The sequence below is a fragment of the Triturus cristatus genome, chromosome 10 (genome assembly GCF_964204655.1).
Source record: "Triturus cristatus chromosome 10, aTriCri1.1, whole genome shotgun sequence".
NCBI classification, from domain to species: domain Eukaryota; kingdom Metazoa; phylum Chordata; class Amphibia; order Caudata; family Salamandridae; genus Triturus; species Triturus cristatus.
This window is the reverse complement of record NC_140593.1, coordinates 311602381-311623382: the sequence shown is the minus strand read 5'-3', so window position 1 is coordinate 311623382 and position 21002 is coordinate 311602381. Positions and strand designations below refer to the sequence as shown.

General features: G+C 46.4%; 1 protein-coding gene across 4 annotated transcripts in view; it reads right to left on the bottom strand.

Annotated features, from left to right (window-relative positions):
- Window positions 1-1700: 1700 nt before the first annotated feature.
- The window catches only part of DBF4 (DBF4-CDC7 kinase regulatory subunit), a 157747-nt gene continuing 138445 nt past the window's right edge, over window positions 1701-21002 (bottom strand). For 3 of the 4 annotated variants that reach the window (XM_085631321.1, XM_085631318.1, XM_085631320.1), the window contains exon 12: window positions 12443-16308. In XM_085631321.1, coding sequence (XP_085487447.1) covers window positions 12678-16308 — 3631 coding nt within the window. In that variant the 3' untranslated portion in view covers window positions 12443-12677. Of the gene's footprint in view, window positions 1943-12021; window positions 12153-12442; window positions 16309-21002 lie in introns of those variants that run through there. The other variant, XM_085631322.1, reaches the window with a different exon arrangement.

Genomic DNA, 21002 nt, shown 5'->3' with positions numbered 1-21002 from the left:
CGGCATCGGTTTGGTATAACTTGGGACGAGTCTGACAGCCTAATCCACCCGATTCAGGTGGCGAGGGTAGGTGAGCCTGCACACAATCTCTGGATTGCCGGTAAGTGATAGCGAGATTCGTCCGCCAGTTCGCAATGTCCGGTGCTGGTCTACATTGGCCTCGGGGGGCTGAGACTTCTAGGTACTCTCCATGCCCGTTTACGTGCCAGCACATTGATCCGCACCCGAGACATGACTACAAACGCTGTGTTTCCCGAGCGCCTTGTTTCGTGTTCCCTTGTGAGCTAGGCTTTATGTGAGATACACAGAGGGGGTACTGGCGATCCACCTCCACGTCTCCTTTCCTTCTCCATGTTACAACATTGTTCCCTTGTGAGTACTAACGGAGGGGTATTGATTCATTTACTCACCGGTCCCCGTGTATCTTTCTTTTTTTATTTTCTTTCGACAGGATACTAACTGTTGGCGTCCATTTTTATCCCGCCGGAAATTGATGAGGCCATACTATTTAAGGCCCTTTGGTGAGCATTTTACAACAATATGCTCCACTACTGCTTTGCTTATGTTTTTATGTTGCATTTGGTTTTAAACACTTAGTGCTTGGTCCATTCACTGTATAAAGCACCTAGACATTTTAATTGCGTGAGACATCACTTGAATATGCACACCTTTTTAAGATGTTGCGTGCTTTTGTCACAAGGCATATAAGGCACAAAATGAATTGTATGGACACATACAGCTAATATCTGCCACTTTTTTCCGATCTAGGTTCCGTGACAACAGTGGGACATGTCCCCTCTCAACTTGTGTAGATCGCATTTGATACCCTGGTCCTGAAGAATTGCCCACGATCTTACTGACAACAAAAGCAAGAAACATTTCGACCTAATGAGAGTAGGACGTAGATATCTAGGCACATAACTCCTAGTTTTACACCATTTTTAATTAGGCAAATTCCCTACCAGAATAATTATAATTCAAGGAATAATTGACCTGTTTTAACTCACTACATCTACACTCTGGGCCCCTCACCCCCACTGCACCAAACGGCAGGGACAAAAGAACTCCGATTAAGAGCCCCATTTATGGGAGCCCGTCAGGCATTGCAGAGCCGGCCCGACGAGGAGCAAGCCCATATGATGAAGCATGACACCTAGCTTGCTGGGTGTGTGAGGGCTCCAGTTCCGAAGAGGGCCACCCCCCTCACTTTGAATAGTAGGACTCACTTGTTGATCCTACATATCGCACCTAGTACATTTCTGACCTTATATGTCTTTTCACTCCTAGGAACTGCATACCCTTCCTTAAAAACTTTAAACTGTGGCCACAGCAAATCCTGGTTAGGCAAGTGAAAGGATAAAAGAAGGTCTTCAGCTAACTGGGCTTGCAGGGGCTGAATATGCAAAAAAGAACACCTACAACATACAGATAATACTACTGAATACATAGCTGGATCAGAGGACAGATGCTCATGGCCAAATATACAAGGCCCCACAATCTTCTAGCCCATTCAAGAGTCACTACGATTACCTTGACAAGATTGTTCTTGTTCACAACTTTGGGCATACGAGATGGAGGTGGAATATCCTATATTAGTCCCTAGCTATATTTCAGCCGAAAAGCATTTCAGAGGGAGAATGAAAATTTCCTAGCTAACGTAACAGAAAATTTCAATTCTATTAAGGACTCGGAGGCGAGGATTATGCTATTCTTTCTTCACTTTATTGAATAGCAGCCACTTTAAAGTAAAAAAACTACTTTTCCCATGAACAATAGGGAATAACATCAAAACAATAGAGGGTCCACAGATAGAGTGTCCCATCCAGGGCACCAATCAGGAGTCCCCAGGGTGCTGATAGTCATCTGTCCCTGACCATGCTTCCTCTTTCGTCGCTCGGTCAGCCAGTAAATTTGCATCAGGAGTCTTGTTTGCTTGAGACCCCTGGAAATTAAAAGAAAGCGTGAGCGACAGTAATGGCTAAGGTTCAGCCCTGAGGAGAGAAGACATCAAAGCATGTATATAATCACAATACAGCAAAATCACAACAAAACAACAGTACTTAAACAACGTACTTACTCCAATACGAGGGAGGGAAAGTAATCAACAAAGTTGTACCCTGGGTGGGATAATCCTCGCCTCAGAGTCCTTAATAGAATTGAAACTTTCCGTTACGTTAGCTAGGACATTTTTCATTCTATGTCAGGACCGGAAGCGAGGATTATGCTCGTTTAAAGCTTGCTCACAACAAAATGAGCCATGTCAACCACCGGTTTGAAGTAAAACCGTTTAAAGGTAGAGTCTGAAGACCAATCCGCAGCATTCAGAATGTCTTCTAGACGAGCTCCCAGGGTAAAAGCTTTAGAGGCTATAGCTCCTCTAGTAGAATGAGCACCAAACGCTTGTACATAGATGCCTGCTTCTTGCATTATCCATCGAACCCAATGGGCAATCGTGGGGGAAGACACCGCCTTGTGGGGCTTTTTGAGCGCTATGAGCAACTGGCGTTCCCCAGGAGGCCTGAATTCCTCTGTCATCTCCTCATAAGCTTTGAGACACGCAACTACACAATTTCGGGGAGTCCGGAAAAGCGGGGTTAGTGCATCTACGTATGGTGAACGTTACACCGGAGGGGGAGAACATTCTACCGGACACGTCCAGAGCCCTGACGTCCGAAACCCGTCTGCAGGAGATCAGACACAGTAACATGGAGAGCTTCGCTGACAGTTCCTTCCTGGAGAGGAATCTATTCGGTTGCCAGGATTGGAATAGGTTCAACACCCTGTTGACATCCCACAATTGAGAGTAACGAGGATCCGGGGGAAGCGCGAGACGTATACCCCGAAGGAGACGACAAACTAAAGGATGTTCTCCAACAGGTGAACCATCAACTAAAGCGTGACCAGCGGAAATTGCGGATCTGAAGGTATTGATGGTTTTGTAAGCGAGACCGTCTTCTGCTAGGGAGGCCAGAAAATTCAAGATGGCGGTCACATCATCTGCCACGGGATGGATACTCCGTCGCAGACACCAACGACACCACCTTCTCCAGGTCGACCGATAACGTTTGAGGGTGCTGTCTGCCCAGGCCTAGGACAAGAAACCCTCAGCCGCTCCCGAAAGGCCTGTGACCGCCCATCTTTTCCTGTAATCCGCCATGCCATGAGAGCCAGGGAGCCCTGCTCTATCAACGAGTGAGGACACTCGTCCGGATTGAGAAGAAGAGCTGGAAAGAGGGGAAGAAGGATTGGAGAATCCCAGGAAAGTTCCAGAAGAACCGGAAACCACACTTGAGACCTCCAGATCGGCGAAATTAGCACAATGCTCGCTTCTTGGCATCAAACCTGGGTGGAGACCCGAGTTATCATCGCGAACGGGGGAAAGGCATAGCCCGTTTCGGTCCACCAGTCCTGGAGGAACGCGTCAGTCTGCTCCGCCAGAGGGTCCAGCCTCCATCTGTAGAACGGGGGAAGCTGGTGATCCAGGCGAGAGGCAAAGAGGTCCAACGAGAAGGGACCCTAAAGACTCTGGAGATCCGCGAACACTCCCGGGTGTAGTTTCCAGAGACTCAGATCGTGGAAGTGGCGCGAGTGAAAGTCTGCCACTTGGTTGTCCTGCCCGGGCAGGTACTCCGCTGTGACGGAGATCAGACGGTCCAGGCAGTACTGCCAGAAATTCGCAGCCAGGTCCGATAGAGCTCTTGAGCGAGTGCCTCCCAGATGATTGATATATTGGACGGCCGAGATATTGTCCATCTTGAGAAGGACGCAGGAGTGAATCGAGTCCTTGGTCCAGCATTTGATCGCGAATGATCCTGCCAAAAGCTCCAGACAGTTGATGTATAATTGTTGCTCCGACAGAGACCACACACCCCCCGTGGTGAAGTCGCCACACTTCGCGCCCCAGCCGGATCTGCTCGCGTCGGACTCGATAATGTCTGGCGCGGACCCGAAAATGGCCCGACCATTCCAGGCTTCCATGTTGGAGAGCCACCACTGAAGCTCTTCCCTGGCTTCCGGGGTCAGACCCACTTTGTGGGAGTAAGGGTGGCCCTTGTGTAGGTGCGCCGGTTTGAGTCGTTGAAGTGCCCTGTAATGGAGCGGACCTGGGAAGATAGCTTGAATGGAGGCCGAAAGAAGGCCCACCACCCGAACTAATTGTCTGAGGGAAATCTGAGTCAGGGATAAAGTCCTCCGAATCTCGTGGCGAATTTGTCATCTTGCGAGCGGGAAGGCTGAGAGTAGACTCCACTGAATCTATTAAGAAACCGAGAAAGACTACCCTTTGGGACGGAACCAGAGTGGATTTGGTTTCGTTGATCACGAACCCTAGGTTCTGAAGAAGATCCACCGCAGTTTGCAGGTGACGAGAAAGGGTTCGAGGATCCTGCGCCATTAGCAGAATGTCGTCTAAATAGACAACGAGTCTCATGCCCGACGCCCGGAGGCGATCTATCGCTGGCCGCAAAACCTTGGTGAAACACCAGGGGGCGGAGGACAGGCCGAAGGGAAGGGTGGAGAACTCGTAAGTTTTGTTGCGCCAAGGGAACTGCAGGAACCGGCGGGGAGGGGAAAAGATGGGGATCGCTAAGTAGGCGTCCTTGAGGTCGAGGTGCACCATCCAGTCGCCCGGATGGAGAATATCGCGAAGAAGATGGATCCCCTCCATCTTGAAGTGGCGGTAAACCAGCCACTTGTTGAATTCGCGCAAATTTATGACCGGACGCTGACCCCCATCCACTTTGTCCACGAGGAAGAGGTTGCTGAAGAAACCTCTGGGGTGCGGAAGGGTTTCTACTATTGCCCATTTGTCTAGAAGGGAACGGACCTCCTGGTCGACCAGAACGGCGTCTGCCTCGGAAAAACAGAGTGGGCGCGGAGGAACGAGCTGCAAAGGAGTCCCCTGAAACTCTATGTGAAAGCCCCTTACTGTCTACAGAACCCAGGCATCCCCCGTGATGGAAGTCTACATTGGGAAAAAATGCACCAGCTGGCCCCCCACTTTTAGAAGGGAAGAAGGGAGAACACTCACTAGAAGAATTGGAGCCGCCTCCTACTCTGCCACCTCTGTTCTTGCCTCGGCGTCCACAGGTGGGGTAAAGTTTCCAAAGCGGGCTTGATCCGGATATTGTCCTTGATTGGAGCCTTGCCCTCTGTGCGGATTTGGACGGCCGGACGAGCGGCCCCTACCTCACCCGGCCCCACGGAAAACCTGAGGGCGAAACACCTTCCTGATGGGAAGTCTGAGCTCTATCTAGGTAGGTAAAGGTGTTAACGAACCTTCCTAGCTCCTTGATAAAGGGTTCGCCAAAGAGGCCACCCTTTGCGACTGGGCCTGCTTCAGTATCAGCCAGGTCCCCAAGCTTGGGGTCAACTTTGATGAGAAGGGACCTGCGCCGTTCTGTGGAAAGCGCGCAGTTGGCGTTCCCAAGGAACACCACTACACGCTGGGCCTATGAAGCGAGGTGTTCGGGGGATATTAGAGAGCCCGAGACCTTGGCCTCTAAGGCCATATCTAAGATTTTGGTAGCGGGCCCCAAGACATCCAGTAATTTGTCTTGACAGGCGCGCCAGGGCCTGTTGATGCCTTTCTTGGGGTCTTTGACAAATTTTTGTAAAAAGGTAGCCATTCTGGGGACAATCTCAGGAGTGGCAGCTACCTTCCCCTCCAAGGAAGGATGGGGTCACTCTGCCCCAAGGCAACTACGAGCTGTAGGCTCAAGAGGGCGGCGGAGCCTGCTGGCCACATACAGGGCGACCCTCTTAGAGGGGGCCCAGTCAGAGGAGCGCGGATGCAGGACATAGTCTGGGTCCAGCATGTCTGCACACAAGTTTGGCTCGCTAGAGGCTGGCGCTGACTTGGAAGGAAGCCAAGGGCGGGACTGTTCAGGAGAGGCGTCCGCGTCCCCAGGGTCCCCGTCTGCCGAAGTAGAGGAGGTTGCCGGCGGAACAGAACTGGCAAGAAAAGCTCGTTTCAGACGGCTGAATGCATCAGAATCCACCCTGCATCCCTGGCACGTTTGGCCGGTGGTTTGTGTATGTCTGTGGCTGGACCGCTGGGGAAAAGGCCTTTGGACGAGGCCTGCGCGGCTCTGGCCAGCTTTTCGCAGGCCTGGTCAATTTTCCAGGATAGCCGCTCCTCACGAGGGGTAATGGCCTGCTCTACCGCCTTGTGTATGGAGTCATCAACCGCGTCATAAAAGTCATCATCCCAAGGAAGAGCCGCAAGAGGGTGCCCTTCCCATTGATCGTCTTGACGTCGTCCTGATAGGTCTCCATGGAAAGGTAAGTAAGACAACAGGTCAGTGATGACTAGGGCAGTAGAAACATCGAGGTGGTAAATCTCTAAGAATGGGGGGCTGGGTGTCAGCCGATAATATGGGCGGGCAGTGCTCGCAATTTAAGGCCCGAAAGCCTGGGACTCAAACAGCCCTGGTGCAAAAATATGTAAGTGGGCAGTCTGCCAGCAAATGGATCCCTGCAGAGCGAATCTGCACTACAGACTCCGCCAACAGAGTGTTATTGGCCTACAATATACAGACCCCCAGGCAGTGAAAAGCTGCCAAATGCTGCCTAATAGCAGCTACAGACCCGTGAAAAAGGGCGTTCAAGGGGGCGTGAGGAAAAAGACATGCAGTCAAATGCCTAATGGCAAAAAGCACAGACCCTTGTCAGGGGTGTAAGGCAGACACAGACCAGGCTCACGCGGCGATGCAGCCTGGGTTCCAACGTGCTCAGGAATGCGCGGAATCCCAGGCGCGCGCCGCGTCAGAGACGCTGTCAGCTGCCCTCTGGCGGTGTCTCGCAGACACCACAAGCCAGCACCGAGGTACGGCCGCTAGGGAGCAGGGAGACTCTCACGGCCGGAGCGAGGCGCCGAGTAGCGGCGGCTCGCAACTGAAATTAAAACCCTGTTTGAAACAGCACCTTTGATAATCAACACGGGCGACGCGCGTCTAGTATAAAAAAATGGCGCGCGCGCCACTGACAACGCGCTGTGAGACAACGGCAAACACAAACGCCGCAGGCTGTCAAGCCACGTCAACGAGAACAAAGCCTGCGATCATACAATTCAAACAGCAATAACCTGCTCAGATATATAAAGCATACCCATATATTCTCATAAACAATGCAACACAAGGAAAAAAGGGGGGACTTATCTTGGCTGCAAGCAGCGAAGAAAGAGGAAGCATAGTCAGGGACAGAGGACTATCAGCACCCAGGGGACTCCTGATTGGTGCACTGGATGGGCCACTATCTGTGGACACTCTATTGTTTTGATGTTATTCCCTATGGTTCATGGGAAAAGTAGTTTTTTTTACTTTAAAGTGGCTGCTATTCAATAAAGTGAAGAAAGAATAGCATAATCCTCGCCTCCGGTCTGGACATAGAATTGCAATGAAAACTCCAATGTGCAAATGTTTTGACACTGCACACTCTCAGCGGTAATGAAAAGATCGAGACAAGGTTCGGCTCATTGATGATGATTTGTGCCACATCTCAGTATAGTCACCACGTGGGATCATGCTAGGTGCTCTATGACCAGAGAGATGCTCTGAGGACTTCGACAGTTCCAGGTGTAGAGCCTCTTGGCAAAGGACCCAAGACCCCAACCTTGCCCTGCTGTTGCAATACCGCATGGCAGTGCTTATGTCTGAAAGATCCTGCTCCTGTTCACCCTTGATGGACCGGAGTGAAGCCTTCAGTGCAAAGCAAATCGTCTGCAACTTAACAGCTTGATGGGGAACCGGGTTTCCGATGGGGACCAGAGTCCTCTAAGTGCCACCTTTCCAAGATGACCTCTTCAACACTGCTTCTATACATCTGTCACAACCGTTAGCTCTGGGTGAGGTAAAGAGAGGGGGGTCTGCTGCTGGTCCAAATGCGGTCCATCAACGACCATAGTAGATATTTAGCAGTCTCCTTTGACACCTGCATAGAATCTGAAACATTCTCTTAGTTCTGAGCAGAATGAGCCTTCAGAGCCCACTGCAAAGCACGCATGACTTGGGCCCAGTCACGCTTGATCAGCACACTGGGCAGAAGTGGTATAGGCGAAAAGGCGTATAGAAGACTGCAACTCCACTCGTTTAGAAAAGCGTCGCCGTGCAGAATTTCTGACATTGCGTGTTCTCTTCGGTGGCGAATAGATCTAACCAAGGCTCACCCCACTGTTGAAAGAAACCGTGCACCACATCCGAGTGAAGATGCCATTTGTGATCCATCATGCACCTGCAGCTGAGTTCGTACGCCCTGGCGTTCAGCGAACCTGTCAGGTGTTGAACCACCAGGAATATGCCCTGATGTTCCAGCCATGTCCAGAGGCGGAGGGCCTCTTGACATAGGGTCCACAACCCCACCCCACCTTGTTTGTTGCAGTACCACATGGCGGTGGTGTTGTCTGTGAACACCTGTACTACTCTTCCCCAGACAGAGGGGAGGAATGCTTTGAGTGCAAGACGAATCGCCCTAAGCTCCAGAAGGTTGATGCGGAGCCCGGACTCCGCCGGAGACTAGAGGCCTCTGATCTTCGTCTCCCCCCATGTGGCCGCCCCATCACCACTGTGAACTCTAGTTGTTTGGAAGGGAGAGGGATCTGCCGTCGACCCAACCCTGGTTCGTTAGCCACCACTGCAACTGGTGTGCAGTGCCCTCCGAGATCTGGATGCAATCGGACAGGTTCCACTGATGTTGTGCCCACTGGAACTTCAGGTTTCACTGCAGAGCCCGCATATACCATCTGGCATGGTCCACCAGCAGGATGCAGGAGGCCATCAGGTCCAGTAGCCTGAGGGTCATCCTGACCGAAACCCGGAATAGAGGCTGAAAGATCAGAATCATAGCCCGAATATTCCAGACTCGCTGTTCGGGAGGATAGACCCGAAACTGCGTCATGTCCAGAACCGCTCCGATGAAGAAGAGCTTCTGAGAGGGAGTTAGGTGTGACTTCGGCACGTTGATAGAGAACCCCAGCAAATGCAGCAGGTTGGCCGTATTCTGGAGGTAGGAGACGACAGCCTGGGGCGAGCCCTCCTTCGACAGGCAGTTGTCGAGATAGGGGAAGACTGGAACCCCTGACCTACGCAGATGAGCTGCGACCACTGCCATCACTTTCGTGAACACCCAAGGGGCGCTGGTAAGGCCAAAGGGGAGCACGGAAAACTGAAATTGCTCATTGTCTACTGTGACCCGCAGGTAACGCCGGTGGACCGAAAGGACGGGGATGTGAAAATAAGCGTCCTGCAAGTCCAGTTGGGGTGGGGATGGCGAATCCTGCCGCTCACTGGCGATTGGTGGCCCTGAAAGGTCGGACTAGGAGGGCATGGAGGCTGCTGCAGAGGGGGCTGTGGTGGACAGGCCCGCCCGCTGGCCCCCAGAACAACGGCAGTGGTTTCCACATCCCCAGCTGCGCAGGGGCTGAACAGCTTGCACCAGCATGTGGCTCTGGGCGGGACGTGGTGGGGCACCCCTTCCGTAGCAGCAAAAAGCAGACTGCACAGGGCGGGCGGTGGAGAAGCCCAAGGACCTCACCGTAGCCTGAGAATCCTTAAAGCGCTCCAGCACGTTGTCTGCCTTGTCGCCGAATATGCGACGGCCATCAAAGGGCATGTCTATAAGAGTGGAATGGACGCCCCCTGAAAAACCAGTCGACCTCAACCAGGTGCAGCGTCAAAGGGCTACTAACGTGGAAATCGTCCTGCCTAGTGAGTCGGCGGGATACAGCCCACAGTGGATGGTAAACTTTGCTGCATCTCCCCCTTCGGCAACTGCACAGGAGAGTACAGCCTGGGCCTCCTCCGGGCACTGAGGCAGCACTTGTGCCACTGTATCCCCACACGTAGTGGGTGTATCGGCCCAACAGACATGCAGTGTTTACTGACCGCAGTCCCAAGCTGGAGGAAGAAAATATCTTCTTCCCAAGATGGTCCAGCTTTTTGGATTCGCCATCAGGTGGTGCGTTAGGGAATGCGCCTTTGGAGGTGGAGGCTTGGACCAGCAAGCTCTCAGGGGTGGGATGTTGGGAGAGGAAAGTGGGGTCGCCCGGGGCAGGGCGGTGGTGTTGGGCAAGCATCCTATCCACAGGAGCCCGTGTTGGGCCTGGACCAGGTGCCCAAAAGGATGTCAGTGAGGGCTTCATTAAATGGTAGCAGGGGCTCCGTAGAGCTCGCTGCCGGTTGAAGCACCTCTGTCAGGAGGTTAGTCCTGACTGCCACCGTAGAAAGCTCGAGGTTGAGAGCCTTGGCCGCTCTACGCAAAACCATGGCATAAGACGCTCCCTCCTCCGTATCCACGGTAGGAGGAGACAACATGCCAAAGTCTGGGGAGGTATCCAGACCACTGGCTTCCCCCAGTTCCTCTCTGCAGTCCGTTTCATTACCCAACTGGTCAGTTAAAGAGTATCCAGACCCCTCCCAGTCCTCCTCACCCTCTTCTGGCTGCCAATCTAGCCTAAACAAGCCAGGGTAGAACAAGGGCACCAAAGTACCCGTCGGCACCGGATCTGGCATCTGTCGACGCCGGTCCAGCTCAGTGTCTACCTCAAGGTGGAGGCCGGGGTCAACGCCGGCTGGGGACACAACCGGCATCGTCTGCGGACGGGATGCCAGTGGAATTGGCGCCGTGGGAGGTGTTACAAGGTCAACCGGCGCCGATCCGGATCCAGGCCTGGATCCAAGGGGGCCCTGTAGTACCGAGGCCGTAGCCGCTGGCGTCGAGAGCCTAGGGTCCCTAGCAGAGTCCACAGGGCATAATGGCGCACCGGCGGAGTCAGGCTGCCCAAAGATGGCATGCATCGCTTTGTAAATATGGCGATGCTGGGCAGAGGGTCGCTCCGGGTCTCGGGAAGGGAGGGAAACTCTGACTCTACCCTTCCAGCTCAGTATGCAGAGGGGCACAACCCACATCCCTCGGGAGGGGCACAATCCACATCCCTCGTCGCGCCAGCCGACCGACAGGGAGAAGGCGAAGAGCGACAGTGCTTCTTCGACTTCTTCTTGTGCTTCGACTTATCTGAGGAGTGCGAAGACTTTTATGAAGACTGGTGGTGGTGGCTCTGCGACCAGTCCCTCGACCTCCCACGCGACCAGTCCCTCGAACGGCGCAGAGCCGACTGCCGGGCCTCGAGAAGCTTTTGGGACCGCTCCTGCAAAGACTTCGGATTCATGGTCTGGCAGTCGGAGCATGATTTGGGATCGTGGTCGCACTCCAGGCAAAACAGGCACATGCGGTGCGGATCTGTCACCGACATTGGTCGGCTACAGGAACCGCAAGCCTTGAAACCAGGCATCTCTTGTGCACCAGGAGTCGATCGACTCAGCAACAACTGCGTTGACAAAAGTCGAGAAATAATTCTGTCAAAAAGTGACTGGAGGTACCGCTCTCTCCAGAGCTGCGCTGGTTGGCGTGGAAAAAGAAAGAACTGACGTCAGTGCGCGAGGGCGGCATCTATGTAGCTACCGCGACGTCATCCCAGCGACCACGATGCCAACGATGGACGCAAAGCCGACCGACCAACGCCGCCTTTCGCCGCACAGGGGTACTGCTGACGAAAAACTTTCTGGATCCAGTCTGACACCTGGAGGTAATTCTAAGGTAAGGAATCTATAGCTAACTGTTTCCTTCAGATGTCACTTGCAGGTTAGAAGGGACGCGGAGTCAAACAACATTACCTACTGGCATACAAGGGAATTTCAGAGAAAAAACTCTTCAGATTTTTTGGCACCTGTTGTATTCACAAGGTGAGAAATCTGCAGTTAGAAGTATCCCTCAGAAACTCTTGATAGAGATATCCTGTTCTCAAATAGGGTTTGCTTGGGGAACCCTTTCTCTTAATTTCATATGGGGGAGGCAGAGCCCCAGGGCTCTAAAAATAGCTTAGGTGATATTTTTTCTCTGAAATAGCTGTTCAATTAAGTCTCACTAAAAAGGCAAACCAGTATTGCAGGATGAAGAACAGCACAAATAAAAAGACAGAGAATGGCCTTTCCTACCCAGGCGGGAAAGGGCATCTATGATCTTTGTCACCTTTTCTGTTGCTTATTCCTGGTGGACTTGGAGGCAGAAGCTGCACACATCACAGTCAAGTTCGGCATGAAGCTGTTTTTCAATCCCCAGAAGACTGGAAAAAAAAAACGTTGCGGGAGAAAGCATGGTTTCTGAGGAAGGAAAAAAAGATGAGAAGGTTTCATAAACTTATTTGCAGTGATGTCTGTGGTATTGTTGCCATGGTGAATGTGCCACTTAGAAATCTTGAATAGTCACACAGTAACAGAGTTCACTCAGGATCTGAAGCATTACTTTAGAAAGTTATAAATCTAAGGGAAGAAAGTATGCCTCAAAATAGTATTTCCCTATTCGTTAACTGAGCAAGTAATTTTAAATACAAACATATCCACAATTACTTGTTTTCATCAGTAAAAATAATGTACTATCACAAACTAAACCATAAATTACAAATGCAAAAGACAAATGCCAGAGTATTTTATTCCTCTTAGTTAGAGGCCAGCATAGGTTTATACTTTGATAAAAACCATTGCAATAAAAACAAAAAATACTTAAACCACTTTACATATTTACAGTAAAATAATACAACCCACATGGGTTGGTTTTTAAAAACAAAATGAAGATTTGTTATAAGCATAAAAAATATAAAAAGAGCATATAATGCATTTAAACAGTGACTAAGGATTAATGCATTCTTGATTTTTCATGGGACCGTTTGGACAACATGGGCCTTCCTGTCCTGACAAGTTCACAAACCCAAAAAATTCTGACTGTGTTTCACTTGTATGAAACGCCTTCAATAAACTTTCCGTATTAGTACTATGTTCTTCACAAGAACTGGTTAGACAATTTGCAACTTCTTTTTCAGTGTAGCTTGTGCAGTCCAAAGAATCGGAATGAGGTTCACTTGTCTGAAAATTAGAAGATTCTAAAACACTTTCTACTGAGGTGCTAGCGCTTTGTTCTTCACAATAATCATTTGAGCAACTTGTACTCTCTATTTCAGAGGAGCAAATAAAGCCCAAAAAATCAGAACGTGCTTCACTTGTCTGAAACAAATCAAACAAATCTACTGGAGTACCATTTGTCTGCTCTTCCGAATAGACATCTGAGCAGTGTGCCCCTTCTCTTTCAGAGTAAACTGAAAATCCTAAAAATGTTGATTGGGATTCACTTGTCGGAAACAACTCTAACAGATATTCTAAGGAAGATGATGAACAATGCTCTACCTCACACTCATTTGGGCAGCTTTCCCCTTTTTCAGAGTAGACTGCAAACCCCAAAAAATCTGAACCTGCTTCACTGGTCTTAAACAACTCTAGCCAGTGTTCTATAGAAAAACCTAAGGTACTATAGTCTTTTTGTTGCGCAGACATATCATTGGCAAGCTGACAACCAAAATCAACATTATGTATTTGATATTTTCTCTTAGTCCTTCCTGAAGACATTCTCACCTTCCTAAGCACTTTTCCAGGAGACATGTTATCAGTACTAATGTCAAATATGTGCTCCTTTCCAGTAAAATTGTGTGGGAGGAGTCCGGTTTCTTGATTTGTGCAACCATCACCCGATGGATAATTATTCAACAAAAAACAATGAGTAATTGCACCTTTTGAATCGGAAACCAAAGCTTTTAAACTTGTTGTTCTGAAAATAAATAGTTCATCTGTTACAGGAGAAACGTGGAGAAGCTTTCCCAGCTCATGAATTGTGCAATTTCCTTTTAAGTGGTGATTTTCCATCTCAAAGCTGGTAAGAATTGTATTAAATGAGGGATGCAAGTCAGATGTTTTCAAAATGTTTTGTGGCAAGACAAATGAAGTATCTTTCATGGGTGAATTTGGTGCAACCTGCCTGATTTGATAAATTGTGCAATTGTCTTTTGATTTTTGATTTTCTAATGTGAAGCTATTTGACATTTCACCAGCCACACTCTCAAGGCATGACATTTTTAAATCCTTTGCGGGGGAACTAAATGAGATATTCTTTTCTGTAAAATTGTGTAAAATAGGACCTTCTGCATGAACTGGACAAGTGTATTTCAGGTTAAGATTTTCCAATAATGATTGTTTAGCACTTTTATGAATTACCAAGTCGATATCTGGTGCTTGGAAATGTATTGCTGGAAAGTTAAATGTATTATCTTTCACAGGGGAATTACACATCTGGAAATTCTGTTGCTCCAATATGAAGCAGTTGTAACTTTTATCAACCACTAGGTATAGATTTTGTAAATCCTTCCCTGGAATAATGCGCAGATCACCCTTATCAGAATTGTGTAGCTCTTGCTCAATTTTATGAACTCTGCCATTTTCTTTCTTTTTGTGATTCTCTATATCCAAATTGTTAGGAATTGTGTCACCAATTGAATCAACGTCTATCTTTTTATTTTTTACTGGAATGATAAATGAAGCATCCATTAGTGGGGACGTCTGTAGATATGGCCCCATTCTATGAAATGCACAATTGTCTTTAATGAAGTCCTTTTCTAATCTGCAGTCATTGGGAATGTTTATAACTACTGGATCAACATCTCGTTTAGCTATGTTTTTTGCTGGAGAACTAAATGAGCCATCGTTCAGAGAAGGATTTTGCAGGTCCACTAGAATTTCATGAATAGTACAATGTACATTTGTTTGGTGATTTTCCAGTTCAGAGTTACTAGAAAAACTATCAAACACTGGATCACCACCTGATGTTTTTAAATTGCTTGCTGCCACCAGACATGAAGGTTCATTTACAAGAGATGGTGGTACATCCTCCCGCAATTGGTTAAGTCTACAATCTTCTTTCATGCGGTGATTTTCCAACTCAAAGCTGTTAAAGGTTTTACAGACTGATGGATCAATAGTTTTAAAATCATTTGCTTGCAAAATAAATGAGCTGCCATTCATAGTCTTATCCTGAATATCCTGTCCCACTTCGTGAACTGTACACTGTTCACTCATTTGTTGATTCCCCAATTCCAAGTTAGGAGAAACATCCACTGCAGTGCAGAATGAAGCAGTATTTACAGGAGTTTCCTGCAGATCAAGTTCTAATTCATGAAATGAATTGTTTTCTTTGATTGGGCAATTCTTCAGTCCATGACTCTTTGCACTTTTAAGGGCCACTGAATGAAAGTCTGTTTTAAAATCATTTGCCTTAAGAATAAACTGAGACTCTTTTACAGGAATGTTTTGTAGATTTATGCACTTTTCTTTCAAGTGAAGATTCTGCAATCCAACAACATTATTTTTGGTTTTACTACTATTGGGACCAAAACCTGACAAGTGCAAATACGTTGCTGGAAATCCAGATGAAGCATCTTTGAGAGAATCATTTTGCGGAATCTGGCTCTCTTCATGAATTGTAAAATTATCTTTCAACTGAGTTCCTAACACAAATGCATTGGGTATTTTAGGAAGCACTGTAGCAAAAGCGAGTCTTTGGATATTGTTTTCTGGGAAAATTAATGAGGCACCGTCCAGAGGGGAATGGTTTAGAACCAGCCCTCTATCATGAACTTTGAAACTGTCTTTTAAGTGTTGATTTTCCAGTTCAGGGTTACTGGGGTTGCAAACCACTGATTCACAATCTAAGTTTTTTACATCCTCTGATGCCAAAAGGAAGGAGACATTTTTGGTCGGACATCCGATGGGGAGTTTCCCAATTTCAGTCATTGATACATTTTCTCCATCAAACTTTTTCTCCACTGTACAATCATTAAACCCTTCTACTTTACAACACTTCGCTGGTGTATTCAAGGAGCAATCAACTTTACGCTTTGACAGTCTTCCTCTAGGGTTTGGAGTTCTTTTGTGTGCTTCAGCACAATCTTTTACCTGAGCTAGAGACACAGAATTATCTCCAGGTAGGTTAGTGTCTCCTTCTTTTAAATGATTCTCATCTAACAGCAGTTTACTTTCATTTGTTACATTATGATCGTCACAAACATCCGGCAATGTTTCCATGTAACATTCATTGTCTCTATTTAGTTCTTTTAAACAATTAGATGTTGCAATAATTCCATTTGCAGAATCATAGTTTTCAGTTTTAGACACTTCAGGTTTATTCACTACTTCTGAAGGGAACATATGAGGACAATTAAGAGGACAGCTTCCGGAATTTGGTGCAGGCTTTTGTAAACCACTGTTCAATGTTTCTCTGGGGTGTTCATCAGATTCAAATGTTTGCATGGTTCGTGTAGGTATATTTGTACATTTCTGCTGCTGTAGTAAAACTTTCACTTTATAAAGTCTTTCTTCCAGTTGATCATTTTTTAAAACATTTTCAATAGGGATATTTGTTGCAGTACTGCATTTCATCCTAAAAATCAAACAAAGGTTTATTAATGAAAGAAAGAAATTATTTGCTTCCATGCAACAGTGAATCAACTATGCTAACAAGAAAAACTTCTATATGACCAGAATTTGTTTTTATAGTAAACACATTTCTGCATATCAATTCTAGATCGTAGATTATGCAGATGTTTAGATGGTACTTACCACATGCCTTGTGGTGGATAATCAACAGTGTATTGTATATTAAAGTACTCTTGGATATAAGTAATACAAAATTACAAGGTGCGTACATGACATGAAAGCACAGGTAAACAGCCAGGCTACTTGCATTTCACCTTTGTTAGGGTCGACAAGAGGTGGTGATTGTGTAGCTTTTACTTCCATACTTCGTGTGCAAGGAGACATGCAGAGCATAAAGCACTACCACTACATGCTATTGAGCAGGAGTCATTTTTGGTATTTATATTTCTTAATGAGATTGGCAAATAAACTGATTGGGGGAAATTGGAATTAGATTATAGAGAAAACATACAAATGAAAAATCTCCGGAACTACGTATGGCCCATTCCACTATCCATGCACGAATGCCTACACATTAACCATAAATATTCTAAAACAACTAGTCTTAAATAATCAATTCTAAATACCCTCTTTATCATTAAATACTTGCAGCACTTTCTTGTGAATTTTATAAGTGCTCCCTTTAACTTGTGCACTGTTGCACTGTTGAATTGTTATGCTTCAAAACATTACTCTTAAAGCCTTCACATCATATTAACATTGTCTCTTCTAAATGCACACGAAAAACACAGGACTTCCTCTGTGACTTCAGAGTCCAAGCCTTTTTTAGTAGATACTCAAAGAAAATTCCTTCACCTTCCAGGATGAGTGTTAAAGTTGTATTTAAATTCTGCATTTCACAAGGCTAGACATTAGTTCATGAGCGTAATAAGGGAGAATTCAATCATAAATGACATACAATAAATTTCTAGCAAAGAAAGAAATCACAAGTGGCACCTCACTGCCAGAATCTAGAAAGCCGATTCAAGTCTGAAGTGAAATGTTGTGGCATGGACCTTTGTTTGTCACTGGAACCGATACTGGTTGAGAAGGCTCTGAGGGCTGAAGATGTTAACCGAAAAATAAGTTACTTATGAGTTTGATATCATGTGCAACGCACACTGCATTCCTATCTCACAACAAGGTGATATACTTGCGCTTTCTTCCATTTCACCAACGAGAAAGCGTTTTGGACATGGCCCTCTACGCAGGGTCACCCCCACATTGTTTGTATTTGCATTCCAGTTTTTTTTCCCCGCTGAATTCTTTTTGTTAGCCTTATGACTGTGCATTTTACCACTGCTAACCGGTGCTAAAGTACTTGTGCTTCATACACTAAGCATGGTAAAATTGGCTTACACCTGATTGGCCTATTTAATTTTTTATTTATGAGTCCCTGATAGAGTGGTATACCATAAACCAATGGCCTATACATTAAATATTATTAGTGGTTCTGCAGCACTTGGTGCCACCCACTTAAGTAGCTCCTTGAAACATGTGCCAGGCCTGCCACTGCAGCCTGGATTCATTTTTAAACTGCCAATTCGACTTGGAAATAGAACCTCCTTGCCAATCCTTAAACTCTTCTTTTATTACATATAGGTCACCCCTAAGGTAGGCCCTAGGTAGCCCATGGGTCAGGCTACAATTTAATTAAAAGGTTGGACGTGTACTTTTAAGTTTTACATGTCCTGGTAGTGAACAACTCCTGAATTTGTTTTCACTACTGTGAGGCCTACCTGTCCTATAGGAAACATTAGGGTGCCTTTTTACATTTAATAAAAGCTAACTTTTGATTGGGGACAGATATACCTTTCATGTTTGGCATCTATGACATTTTAATTAAGAATCCACTTAAAAAAAATTCTCTTTATTAGCATTTAAAACATGCATAAGAGTACAACAAACAGAGCATTGCCAGGGGAGGGGGAAACCAGGGTTTGGGCCTGGCAAGAGGTTACTTTTGCTACGTCAACATGGCAGTGTAAACTGCATACACAGGCTCTGCAATGGCAGACCTGAGACATAATTAAAGGGCTACTTAAGTGGGTGGTAAAATCAGTCCTACAGGCCCACTAGTAGCAATCAAATTACAGGCCCTGGTTACCAGTGGTACCACTTTACTAGGGATTTATAAGTACATTAAATATGCCAATTGGGGATGAACCAATATTACCATGTTTAGGGGAGTGCGCATAAGTACTTTAGCACTGGTTAGCAGTGGTAAAGTGCGGAGGGTCCAAAACCCAGCCAAATGAGATCAGAAAAGTGGAGGAAGGCAAAACGTTGGGGTTAGGGAGAGTAGGTGAGTGTGAAAGACGGTTCTAAGACTTTTAGGTCTAACATCATCACAGATAACTGTTTGCAAGAGTCCCTATGTGGTTAAAATAATGTTGTTTATAGAGATTACATTTTCTTTTGCATGCTGGATAATTTGGTGAAAAGGCTCAGTCAGAAGACCAAGGATAAGATACGTGTCTAGAGGCGCAGAAAAGTAGTAACTGTTTTCAACGCACATAGGTGGAGATTCACAACGTGACCTACCAATGCGCAGGAGTACTGATTTCAAAGGGTCTGGATCTGTTCTAATGCCTGGGAAATATTCACAAGGTGAGGAATCCACGGTTAGAATCATCCTTCAGAATTGGGTCCTTCAGAGCACAATACATTCATTTCAGTGTCTTAAGTTTGGAGAGTTTATAATGAGGTGAATGTACTACTGTTTGTCTAAAAGCATGTAGATGCTTTTAGACAAACACTGCTTATGACAAATACTGCTTATGTATAAAAATACTCCAAGTCCGGAAGCGGGGAATGTGTGAATTTTTGGAGAGGCAAAGCTGGGGACGACGTTGACTAACAACCTTTACTTTTTTCTAAAAATATCTAGCATTATGCTATAATGAAGTGTCCAACTTGAATCTTGCCAGCCACACTGAAGGCAGCTAAGCAAAACCTCAAGCCTAAACGCCTGGGATTATTTAGCTTGTTGTAAAAAGTTGAGAATTCTTCTGTCACAAACTCAACATTTCACATAAGGGAATAATATTAAAAAAATAAAAAACAAGAAAAACCTTTTCCAAAACCGTTATTTAGCAAATAAAGAACCATAAGGCACACAGCAGGAAAACAAGGAATATTGAAAGAAGCAATTTACAGTAACTGTGTAAAGAATACAGATGCAAGAGCCATACAAATTGAAGCCTGTTTTTTGTAACTTAAATCAAAAGGGGCAGGTGAACATTCTTATCTTAGAGCAACAAAAAAAAAAAAGATAGCTAGATTAAAAAAAAAAAACTGAAGTAAAATGAGCATCTAACAGGTGGGTACAGTTAATTGTTAACCATTTGGATTAATTTTAAGGTTCGGATAAGGTTTGAGGGTGGGCAACTGTTAGGGACTTCAGAGTGAAAGAGGTAAATAATTTACGTAAGGCATAGGTCTTGGGGACAGGGATTAGGTAAGGTTACTGAGAAGTTTAGGTTTGAGTGTTGGAAGAGATGAAAGTAAAAGGGCAAAGTTGGGTAACGAATATGCTACTTACCAGTAGGCATCTGTTCTTGGCATGTAGGGCTGCTGACATTCATATCTGTGCATAGATCGCCGCCTAGTGTTGGGTCCGGATGATTGCACATTGTTGTCCTGGAAGAGTCTTCGAAGTATCACGAGATAGGTGGCTCCTCCCCTGGACTACAGTGCGCATGGGCATCCCCTCCATCCTTAGATTGTTTTTCGCCATTGTGGCATAAATGGAGTGTAATATAGTGAATGATGACCATGCTAACTAGTATTTACTGAATGCTACAGCTGCTACAGGCGCCGGGGAGGAGGGTGGGCGATATGAATGTCAGCAGCCCTACATGCCAAGAACAGATGCATACTGGTAAGTAGCATATTCGGTTCGAGGCATGTGGGCTGCTGAATTCATATCTGTGCATAGATTATATAGTAGTCCCTCCATTTAGCGGCGGCTTCCCGTGCCAGCTGCAGCAGTCTGAAAAAGAGTTTTGAGAACAGCCTGTCCTACAGCTGCCTGCTGTCTTGAGTGTACATCTACACAGTAGTGCTTGGTAAATGTATGTATAGTGGACCATGTGGCTGCTCTACATATCTCCTCTAAAGGAATATTTCCCAGGAAAGCCATGGAGGCCCCTAACTTCCGTGTGGAGTGGGCTCTTGGAAGAATTGTTAGTGTGCGCTTAGCTTTTTGATAGCAAATCTGTATACACTTAACGATCCACCTAGCTATTCCTGCTTTGGAAATGGGGTTGCCTTTGTACTGTGTAGAAAAAGCAACAAACAGTTGTTTTGTTTTCCTGAAATTTTGTGTTCTGTCAATATAGTACAGGAGAGCTCTTTTGATATCAAGTGTGTGGAGCATTCTCAGGATTAGGATAAAACACTGGTAGTTCTATGGATTGGTTCATATGGAACTGCGAAATTACCTTGGGCATGAAAGTAGGGTTGGTGCGTAGTACGACTCGGTTAGCATGAACCTGTATAAATGGCTCTTGAATGGTTAGTGCCTGAAGTTCACTAACTCTTCTTAGGGAAGTAATGGCAACTAGGAAAGCTACTTTCCATGTTAGAAATTGAATCTCACAAGAGTGTAGAGGTTCAAAAGGTGGTCCCATCAGTCTGTTGAGGACCACATTTAGG